The sequence below is a fragment of the Monodelphis domestica genome, chromosome 5 (assembly GCF_027887165.1).
Source record: "Monodelphis domestica isolate mMonDom1 chromosome 5, mMonDom1.pri, whole genome shotgun sequence".
Lineage (NCBI taxonomy): Eukaryota > Metazoa > Chordata > Mammalia > Didelphimorphia > Didelphidae > Monodelphis > Monodelphis domestica.
Genome location: NC_077231.1, coordinates 269,724,229 through 269,736,235, shown reverse-complemented (window position 1 = coordinate 269,736,235; position 12,007 = coordinate 269,724,229). Strand labels below are relative to the sequence as shown.

The window sequence follows — 12,007 nt, the reverse complement described above, 5'->3', positions numbered from 1 at the left end:
CTGGGCTGGATGAGGGCCTGACACCTAGATGTCTTCCACAGCTGCAGCCCTATGCACAGGCCAATGATTTACTTTCACTTGAAGCAATTCAGTGGCTACCAAGTGCTGAAGACAAGGTCACATGATTAGGAACCAAGGAATAAGAGAAGATACAACAGAACAAAGTAGCTGTTTTTTTGTTGTTGTAGTTGTTTTTTTAATGTAAAATTTTTCTGGGGGAGGGGTGGGCTTTATTCATTTATTTTTGGGTGGGGGAGGGTGACAAACATGGAGAGGGTTGCAAATAACTAATTTTCAAGAGATTCCTTCTGAATCAAGTCCTCTAAATCATCCATGGAAATAATGTTCAAATTTGGAGCTTCACCTGGATCCTTTTTCAAACTCTGTGGAACTTCCTCTCTGTGATGACTCGGGGAATTACGTACATTTCTTGAAGCTCTGAAGCCAGTGGGAGAAAATACTTTAAAAGGGGATAGTAAAAATGTACTGGTTGGAATCTGTAACTCATAGAAACATTCTTACCTTACGGGGTTGGGAAAGGAAATGCAAAAGTAGGCCAGAACACTCCCAGAAAATCTATCATTTAACTACCAACCCTTGACTTTTCTCCCCACATCATCTCCTGGTTATTTGGCAGCTGCCTATCCATTTTGGGATAAATCTAAATCCTTTCTTTCCCATCCTCACTCCTCCTAATAGCTGTCTAGAATCATTTCATAGTTCATTAAAACTCTCCAAAGCATAGGAAGAGAAAGGAACAAGAGATTAAACTGGAACCAGTTCAAGTTACCAAGTTTTATCAGTTTTGATTAGAGGTTTGGGGGGAAAAATTCTGAAAATTCTGGTAAAGATTATTTCTGCATTCTGCATTCTGGGAAGATGATAGAGATCATAGATCTATAGTTGGAAGGCCATCTAGCCCCATCCCCTCATTTTACAGATGAGGAAACTGATGCCCAGGGAAGTGCAGTGACTTGCCTAAGGTCATATAAATGGTATGTGTCAAAGGCTGAATATGAATTTGAAGCGAGGGTCTTTCTATCATGCTGTGCTAACACTACTTTCTACTCATTGGTTTGCTCTCTGCCTATCAGGACTTGACATGGAAAACAAAATTCACATAAGTCAACTAAACCTGCCCTTCCTATTTAAAAAAAGAGTAAAGGCAAGAGTCAAAGCAAATATGCATAGACAATCTGTAGCTTTTATTACTAATCAGAATTTTCCAAAGTGTCAACCATCCACTTTGAACCTAGTCATTGAACAGCATGAGAATGAGCAATGAGAACTTATGAGGAAATATGTACAATGGGTCTGATCAAGGAAATACCCCAAAGGGCACACTTGGGATTGGAAATCAAAAATCTCAGGTGGCTCCATGGTTTAGCTATGGTATATCCCTACCTTTGCTTTATAATGGCAATTGTGTACTGATTTGGATTCCTCTGTTCCACTGAAACACACTCATCAACAATGCTGTCTGTTCAGGTAGCACAGATTTATTTTTCAAGGAAATCTGAGAATTCTCAAAAGCATCTAACTAGCTTATTCAAATACATAAAAAATAATACAGAAACAAAGGGATATCATTACCAACACTTTGAAATGCACCCAAAAAGCAAATGGGTAGCCAGTGGAATCTGCAGGGAACAGATCTACTCAATTATAAATAGAATATACCAATTAATGCCATTCATCAGCTAGCAAAAATGAGCTTGCAGATGATCACCTTAAGTATTTCCTCCATATACATAATAAACTATTATATCCTAATTAAAGCTGGATGAATACTGGGGGGAAACACCAGAGCTCATTTAAATGGTTCAAACTAGAATCTGCCTTATTCTACATAGGCATGTTGGTTAGACCAAGCCACAGGGCTTGGTGGAGGGAGTGTTGGGGAGGATGGAAGTAGGGAAAGGGGTTTGGGAGAGATACCTGGAATGACTGATGAGTGTCCAAAGGAGTCATGTTAACCTCTCTGTTCAATCTTAATTATATTATTAATTAATTGTTTAATCTTATGTAAGAGTAGTATATTTGTAAGAGATTTTAGCTCTACCTAACTCTATAAAACCACACAGCCCCTAACATTTGCAGGAAAACTAACTTCTGAACTTCATTTTCCTTCACTAAACAAAAATTGGGATCCCAATGGTAATCAGTGAAGCAGAATACATATATTTTCTTGTAGTATCTTTGAATAGAGGAGGATTTCCACTAAATTGATTTGTGTACTCTAACTAAATAATCCCTTGTAAGTAGATTGAGAAACTTGTTTCTGTCCCATGAAATCCTGCCCTTGATTAACATGCAGTCTCAATTACATTTGCAAAGTATTATTTGGGCCCTGCTGCCCACACAGTAGTACAAGCAGCTGCTGTACTACTTTAATACATCTTCTGTCCTTTAATATATCATTTCCACTTATTGTCATTATGGGCGGTAATATATTAAATATGTAAACCTGGAAACTGTCATTAGAAATAAGCTAATTGGCTTAAATTTTGTTAAAGTCCAAATTGAATCAAAATCCATCAAATAATCCAAGCTGGTTTAGTCTAGTAAACCTAGTCTTACATCCATAAATGAGAATTCTACTTTGGATTATAGGAGAAGGTTCAGAAAAATGAAATAAATTGTCAGTCAAGTCAGCATAGGAGCATTTATTCAGTGCTCAGTATGTTTCAGGGACTGTACTTAGCTCTGGGAATACAAAGAAAGCCCACAGCACACCTGCCCTCAATCAGTCAATAAACTAACACGTTTATTAAGCATCAATGATGCAGGCACTGGGCTAAGGGACCAAGATCACATTCTAATGGGGAAGAAAATATTCAATCACAATGAATGGACAAGATACATATAGTAGAAGTGGAAGGGAAGCTTCGAGGGAAGACACAAGAAAGGCTTCTTGTTGAAGGTCTTAATCTACATTAAGATATAAGAAAAAGGAACTACACCATAGCTTTGTGGTTTTTTTCCCCAAGTATTATCTTTATTAAACAGGATATCTAAGAAATGAACTGTTTAAAATGTTTGTGTTTCTACAGGGACATTTATTTGTGATCATTTTATGGGATTGGGCTGATGAGGTTAGCATACAAGAGGGTACTTGTTTCTTCTAAGGTCCTTTTGCTTACGATTTTAAAATAAGTTCAAGAAAGTATCATTATCTCATAGATTTAGAGCCACAAAAAGCCTCAGAAATCCTCAATTCTAAACTCCTCTTCCATTTTTAGGTAAGGAAACTGAGGTCTAGGAAAGGTATGCTACAGGTAGGTAGCAGATAATGGCTTCAAACACAGGCCTTCTGATTTCGGAGCACTGAATGTCACGTTATTAGGATTTTACAGTCAAAAAAGAAAACTTTCCAAAACTCAGTTCAAAATAATTAGAACACTCTACTACTCAACTGTGCTTTCACATAAAAGAATGTGTATGTGCATGTTTGTGTGTCTGGATATACATATGTCTACATATATATACAAACATGCATATATGTAAGTCTTTATTTAATGTGTATATATTTATGTGTCTATATATACACATACATACATATGCTTTATACTTGAATAACTAGAACAATATTTAAAGTGCTACAAATATGTACAATCAACATTTTTCATCCCAAATCCTCTTTTTTGAGTGTCTCTTACATGCCAGAAACATAGCCATTCCCAACTTCATCTCAGAAAAGACAATAAAGTGCCATCCTTGCACTCATTCTTAGTACAATGTGCTCCTCCATGCTCTTTTTCTAAGGCAGAAGCCAAAAAAGGATACAGAATATGGTATATCTATAGATTTCCTAGGTGTGACATTCCATGATTATCTTTCCCCAATTTGAAAGGAGGACTGTTTCTGAGCTATAATTTTCCTTCCTCTTTCCTTCTACTTCAATGCCTCTGGACAGTGAGGATGTAATTCTGAGTTCTTGAAGACTCTACTAGCAGGCTCTACCAAAGGGAGAGTCTTTAATTGGAGAGCCTTCCAGTAACAGATTATGTATATGCCATCCAAGAACCAGCCTAGCTATATTTGGAGAAGTTCATTACCAGAAGGTTGACTACCAGATAATGAATTTTTTCCACTCACAACTGTTCACAAAGATTATCTAACAGAGCATGAAGAGGTTCCTCAGAGATTCCTACATTCCTAGAGGGCATACTCGTCCCACTAAAATTAAAGAACCCTGAGCAATTAAGGGAATAATCTGACCCAGACCCTTACTTTTTTTAAAATACCTGTCTGTGAGGTGTTATTCTTTATCAAAAATGCATCAATGAAATGCTGAAAATTGTCATACTCGATGCAATACAAAACCACTTCTTCAAAGGGCTTGTAGTTAAAAAACAAGTTTACCAACACCTTATTAACATACATATACTTAAACAACGTTGGCTTGACAATTTCTTTAAAGGAGGTATAAAGTGATTTAATCATATCCTGTCTTTAAAAAACTGGATTGTGCAAAGTTAAAAGAAATATCCAGGCATTTCTAAAGTTCTATGGAATATGCTTTGACTAAAATGATAATTGCTTTAAGATAATAAGTCCTGAGATAATTAGGCATCCTGAAAACATAACAGAGCAATCCCATAGAGGTATCAGGGTCTCCTCATTTCAAATATCTCTCAATGAACTCACCTTAAAGATTTAAGAGTCATGAATGGTTATTTGTGAGAGTTTGTTGAATATATTAAAAAGCTTAGAACTATTTGGATTTCTACTACTAGTTTCTCTAAAAGATGGGTAGTTATTAGGGTGACTGAGCAGGAGGACTGATAACTATCTGTTGATTTTATTACAATGGTAACATTCTTCCATGTATAGGTTGGATGAGGTTCCTTCCAATGTTCAGAATTTGAAATTATACACATTGAAGAAGCCTGATGACAGAAAGTACTCTGGGAGGAATTCCTAACTGATAAAGAACTCCTGGGAAAACTAGAAAGTAGTTTGATATATACTGGGTTTATATCCTAATTACACATCCCTATTCCATATACTTCCATAAGCTCAAAAATACATACATGAACTTAATATTAAATGTCACACCATTTGAAAATTTGAGGAGAACCAGATACAGTATTTTTCATGGTTATGATAAGGGAACCTTGTTTAACCAAACAAGGGCCAGAAGCTATCATAAAAGATAAAATAGAAAATTATGATTAGATTAAATTGAAAAAAAAAACCTTTTACATAACCAAAATCAACAGAAGTAGGATAATAAGGAAAACTATTGACTAAAGGAAAAATTTTGCATGAAATATCTCTTTCAAGAGTTCATGTAAGATATAGAGAACTAACACAAATATATGAGATGTAAAGTCATTTTTCAATGAAGAAATGACCAAAGAATATGTACAAATAATTCTTAAAAAAAGCATTGCAACTTTTTGACATTCATAATAAAAAGTGCTCCAAATCACACTTTGTAAGAGAAGCTCAAACTACAACAACTGTAAGGCTTTTTCCTCATACCCAGCAAATTGGCAAAGATGATAAAAGATGGAAATAATCAATGTTGGAGAGATTATGGAAAGGTAGGCACATGACCACATAGTTAGTGGAACTGTGTATTGATCCAACCATTCTAGAAAGCAAGGCAGAATTATCAATCAATGAAGAAGAATTTACTTTTGTGTTACACATAAGAAGCAAGTGCATTAGCAAGGCACTGTTCCAAGCACTAGGGATACAAAAGGGAAAATAATTCTTGTCCTCAAAGAGCTTCCATTCTATTCAAAAAGACCTTATTTATCTATATAATTAAATATACAAGATATACAAAATAATTTTGGGAGAAAGTGAACCAGGAGCTAAGAGAGGCGGGCCTGGGAGAGAATTGAGGAGGCTATATATAGAAAGCAATCCTTGAAGAAAATTGGGAATTCTGAGAGGAGGAGGTAGAAGGAATGTATTCCATACATGGGGTCAGTTAATGCAAAGGCACACAGACAGGAGTGTTGTATATTCAGAACAACAAGGAGGACAGGATGGTAGAATCACAGAATGTATGGAGGGTTGTCACATGCAAGAGGTGTGGAATGGTGGTCAAAGAGAGCCACTATCATTCACTGGGCAGCACAGTACTTCTGTGTTAAACACCTAAGTGCATTCCTCAGACAATAAAGAACACTATAAGTGTCTTGCACTTTTGTTCCTCTCCTGGAAGAAGCAGAAATACAACTTACCACGAGCAGCAGCTTCAAAGTAGCCCAACACCAGGGCAGGAATCAACACCTCCGTGATGAGTACACAAGAGTTGACTTGGAAGTTGGCTTATGCCTGACTCTACACAGAACTACAGTCACCATCAAAGTCTTGGTGACTTGTGTTTGAGGCCATTCCCAAGCATCTGTGCTAACAAGAGGCTGGCTTCAGAAGCCATGCAAAGGAGAATGATTCCTCAGATCCAGCATTCAATCCATTCATCCATAGCCTTACCAAGCTCAGGGGGAAGGACAGTCAGGCGGTTCCCTTGGATGTGTAGTTCTTTCAGTTGCGTAAGTTCTCCAGTTTCTTTTGGCAGTGATATCAGGTCATTATCCCTAAGGCTGAGCTAAAAGAAAATACAAAGTTGTCAGGACAATTTTCCCACAAAGAAGCACACCAAAGAAACTCTTGTCCTCCCCCTTGCCCTCTCTCTCCTCCCCGCTGCTCAATCCTTTCAATTTATTTACAAGTGTCTTACAGATAAACAAGAAACAGTATCAGGTGTAGTGGTTTATTCCTGGCAAAACAAACCCCACGACTTCTCAAATTGACTTGATTCTACTCCTACAAGGGCTGTGAGAGTGAATTGATTTTCTAAGAATTTAGATAAATTACTTACTATCTGCAACTTTGTGAGCTTCCCAATATCTGGCGGCAGGATTTCAAAATCGTTGTCACTTAGATAAAGTGCACGCAGGGTGGCTGCAAATTAAACGGCAATATATAAACAGGGTGGCACAGAATCCAACCATCTGAGGTCTGATCAATAAGAGAGAGTCGGGTTTGATTAATAACCCTGACTCAGAGAAAAGCCTTTGACATACCTAGGGCTCGCAATCATAACAAGCAGGTCAAACTTAGATTTACTGGCTTATTGTACTGAGGCTGTGGGCAGGAAGACATCTATATCTGAACGGACGGACACAATTAACAGTTTCTACCACGCTCAGCATGAGCAGTCTGGGGCACATCGTTTCGGCACTAAGGCTTTCAGAAAAGATGGCTATTACTCTCTATTGCTCTCGTGCCCATTATCGGCCCATTTGCATCCAAGTTACACAAAGAAAGCTTTTGTGTCTTTTCTGTTGATACCTAGAGTGCAGAGAATCTTGCAGGAAACTGGGAAATATGGCCATGAGAACTGTTCACTGATGAAGAAGGTTATAATTTTGTGGCCTCAAGTCCATGCAGACAAATTACTATTATTATACACTGCTGAAAGAAGGGGAAAAAATAAGGGGACAGAGATATAATAAAATAAGTGAAAGGATGAAAGGACACTACTATTTATCCAGAATCTATTTTAATATCCAGATTTTTTAATATTATACAAAAAGCATTTTTAGTTATAATGATAACTTTTAAAATTCAAAATCCTTACGTGGATTCACTAAAATCATCAAAAAAGAGGAAAATTATTTTGTGTTCATTCAAGCTTATATCATAATATTGTAATATTTGGGGTGGGGGGACACCACTAGGGATCTGAATTTAGGATTTCATATGTGTGGGGATTACTCATTGTGGAAAATCCCTTCACCAATGCATATTATTAATGCTTATAACTTAAAAATATCAGAATTGCCTGTAGCACTGAGGTTAAGGGACTGGTCCGAGCCAGCATTTGTCAGAGGTAGGATTTGAATCCAGGTTTCCTCCCTCTGAGCAGGTATCTACCACACCATGCTGCCTCTTATGTGCTGTGAAGATTAATCTGTGCAAGCTGCATATGCCAATTCTTAACTAAACATAATAACATTAAATAGAAGTCTATTTCCAACAGCAATAGGCCCAGACAAATCACTAAATTCAATTTTTAATTAAGAACATGCTGCATTTTCTCACATCTGGGGAACTGTGGCAGTCATACTCTAAGCAGCAGAAATGCTAGCTGTATGACCCTATGATAGCTCCTGCTTTTATATAAAATCACCACTCAAAAAGTGTCTTTTCCAAATATTTAAAATAATACTCCTGACAGAGAAATGTTTAATGCCTTCTAGAGTTCATTAGAAAAATATATATTAATAATAGTTTAGAATATCCTTTAGTGGCAGGCCCCATAAAGGAGTTAATAGCAATAGGACAGTGAGAGCCCTGTATTATATACTCCCTAAGATGAAAGTCAAATTTTTCACCCTTTTTAGATAAATATGTGACTTGATCATACTCAGGAAAATATTCCATAACAGAAAGTTAATATGCCATTACCAAGCAAGTCCACCTTGGCCCAACAGTGTCAGGTAACTATAGATCAAATATACATACTGCTGAGCTATGAAGGAATATTCAAAAGGACCCTGGGAAGAAAAAAATATATATCTAATAATTTCTCTTGGAGTTTGGGTTCTATCAAATAAATTTTACTTTCAGAACGCAAAGTGCCTTTTAAAAAAGATTTATAGAATTAAAAGTTTCTTACTAAGGTAGAAGAAGTTTCCAGGAAGAGAATTTTCATTCAAGTTGTTATAAGTCAAGTCAAGGACCTCCAGGGCTGGTAAGGAGCCAAATCCTCGGGGCAAAGTATTTAGCCTGTTCATACTTTTAAAAAATAAGAAACAGAAACAGATGTTTAGGCAATCCAGTTATAAAAGTCTCAGAAATATAACATATTCCATTAGCCAACTCCTCCTACAATGGTCTGTGTTCTACACCTACACCACAGGATAATACAGTAGTCTGAATGATGAAAGACGTCTCAAAAGTCCATCTAGTCTATAACCAGCAAAAAACTAAATGACTGAGGAAACAAAAAGTTGATCTTCTGAGCACATCAATTAATAAGCAATGCATGCTGGTTTGCCAACAAATTAGAACCAAGCCCCTTCCTTAGTTTAGGCCTAGACCCCAAATGCAGGGGGAATAGAGACTTTTACATATTAAAAACAATCAAATAGGGCCAATCAATTAAAAGAAAACAGTACAAGATTAAGGAATATAATTTCAAATGGAATAAAAGATTAGGGACTTTCCAAATTTGGCGGGAGAAAGTGAACAGGTGCCATTCCCTGAATTCAAAAAAGAAGTATCCCATTTCTCCCCAAGTACCTGTAAACAATCAAAGGAACATGGAAACAAAAATCAAATGATCAATTTTGGGCCAGTTTTCAGATAAGACATATAGGTTGCTGGAGATGTACAATAACAAGAAAACTCCTTACATCAATCTTAGGACATGACTTTATTTCCAGTTAAAACAACCCATATCCTTGGTTATGGATCACTAAATAACAGGTACAAGAGGTCCAGTTTCCCAGCCACATAGGACTAAGTTCAAACAGTACAATAAGATTGTCTCTCAATTCCCACACTTGAAATAAACGTTTCTTATAAAACAGTATGTGGATTCAGACCCATAAGTGAATAGAAAGGGAACTGATCTGGTCTAAATGCAGATTGAAACAAACTATTTTTCACTTTATTTCCTTCATAAATTGTTTTTTTTGTATATGTGATATTATGTATTCTTTTACAACATAACAAATAAGGAAATCTGTATCAAATGATACTACATATATAACATATATCTCAGGGAAGGAGGAAAGGAAGAAAGGAAAGAACATGGATCACAATGCCAAAAAAGTTACTAAAAATTTTATCTACATGTAATTAGGAAAAATTACATTAAAATTTTTAAATTAAAAAACCAGAACTGAGCTAGATCTAGAATTAAATCAGAAGATTAATCACTACGGTTCACTCAGTTCCTCCAATTAACCACTTGCTGTCCTAATCTCCTCAATTTTCTCATAATTTCCTCACAAGTCTAAGGTAAGGAAATGGAGGCCCAGGATGGGCTTGGAGCGGGAAGGCATTAAATTATTTCCCCAAAGAAATAAAGGGAGTAAGACAGGATTTCTGATTCCACAGACATTGTTCTTCCTACTCTAAGATCTAAAAGCCCATATGTATATCACTCATAATTATATTCTCTCTTTACTCTATTCCATATCAGTATGTACTGATATAGGTATAGCTTGAAAGTACATAGAAAAGGTTACTTTACTTTCTAAGTTATTTCAATTCAATAAATTATATTAAGAAATGAGATTCTGAAAACTAGTTTACTTGAGTGAAAATCAAAATAGCAAAAGTATAGTAAGGAAACACTAAGAATAGAGTATAAGCATGAATGGCCCATTGAGCTCTCTAGCCAAGGGACATACTGTGTATCAAGGCAAGAAAAGGGCCACATAGGGAGTGAAATTTATGCAAGGCCCAGGATTAACTGTCAACTGGTTGCTCTGTGGTCCACTACCCAGTTCTGGGTCATAGATTCAGGGCAGATTGATTGATTGTAGTGGTGGAATTCCAAGATGAAGAGAGTCTGTGGGACCCAAGAGCAGAGCAGGGTGTCATTTCTAGCCCTAGCCCAGTATAAAGCCTGCTTTAGAATTTCCAAAGCAGGAACACCAGCCCAAAATTCTATTACTATGTACCAGAAGTGCTTTCCGGTTGACTGGGAACTTTAGGTTTTCTCCACCCTGATTGGTCTTTAAAATCCTAGAAACCAGGAATGTATACACCCCTACTTAAGGATTAAGTGTTGAGGAGGATGGCCTATGACTGATATGTGATAGCAAGTGACAAATAAGAAACAACTGACAGACCCTCTGGGCTGTCCTAAGTGAAGCTTAAGCTACCATTAGTACATGTGAGATGCAGAAAGTGATGTAAAGAATGGTCTATATATTTCTCATCACTTCCTCTCTCCAAGTGCTCTTGAGTAGACGTTGGGCTCTTTCAGCGTTGGGAGCTTGTGGTGGGTTCTTAGCATGCTTGGTGAGTGTTTTAGGCTGATTCCTCTTTTCCTTTACTTCCTAAAGAGCTATCCTTCTAGAAGGCCCCTCATCTTGGAGGAGGCCTCGAGACTGGAAGCTGAGCTAGATTAAATCTTGGAGGAGGTCTCGTGGCTGAGATCTCTGAACTTCCCTTAGCTTAGTCTAGGCCGGAGAAATCTTATAACCTTTCCTCTCTCTTCTTCTTCATAATTTCTTCCTACTATTGTAATTAAACCACCATAAAAATCCCAAATTGACTTGAGTATTTTATTGGGATTGAATTTTAATCCCTGGCGACCACTAGTATAATATAATCAGTCATACACCCCTAATTTTACCTCTTACATAACAGATAGTGATTGAGTCTAGGAGGAGTTTACTGGCACTCTAACAGAGGAAAATCTACAGGTATGTTTTTAAAAAGAGCTTAAATGTTTTTATAAATGAAAAGAGAGCTCAAAAAATGTAAAAGAAATGAAAGCTATAGAAAAAGAATTGGAAAGGGAATTAACAATATGGTGCAAAAGGTACAAAATTTTACCAAAGCAATAAATTCACTGAAAATTGAAATGAACTAAGCAGAGCATGATAACACCCTGAAACAATAAGAAATGCTAAAGCAAAGGGAAAAAAATGAAGGAAAAAAAAGGTAGATGCTTCATTAGAAAGAACTGACCTGGGAAAAAAACTGAGGAGAAATAATTTAAGAATCAATGGACTACCATGACAAAAAAAAGTTTTTGGATATCCTATATCAATAAATCAAAAAACAAAATTGCCCATATATCTTAGGACCTGAGGTCAAAACGAAAATAGAATTTATTAGTGACCACTAAAAAAAAAAAACTTGACCATGAAAATATTCAGGAACATTATAACCAAAATTCAACAGCTTTTTCGTCAATGAAAAAACATCTGCAAACAACCATGAAGAATTTAAATACTGAGAAGTCATAGTCGGGGTCACACATGATTTAGCAGCTACCACCAAAAAAGTTTGG

General features: G+C 36.5%; 1 protein-coding gene across 1 annotated transcript in view; it reads right to left on the bottom strand.

Annotated features, from left to right (window-relative positions):
• RSU1 (Ras suppressor protein 1) overlaps window positions 1-12,007 on the bottom strand; it is a 235,859-nt gene that overhangs the window by 164,537 nt on the left and 59,315 nt on the right. Inside the window, exons 5-7 of the mRNA XM_001368241.4 lie at window positions 8,648-8,766; window positions 6,845-6,927; window positions 6,457-6,571 (exon numbers count right to left, since the gene is read on the bottom strand). Of these exons, the coding sequence (XP_001368278.1) occupies window positions 6,457-6,571; window positions 6,845-6,927; window positions 8,648-8,766 (317 nt within the window). The remainder of the gene's footprint in view (window positions 1-6,456; window positions 6,572-6,844; window positions 6,928-8,647; window positions 8,767-12,007) is intronic.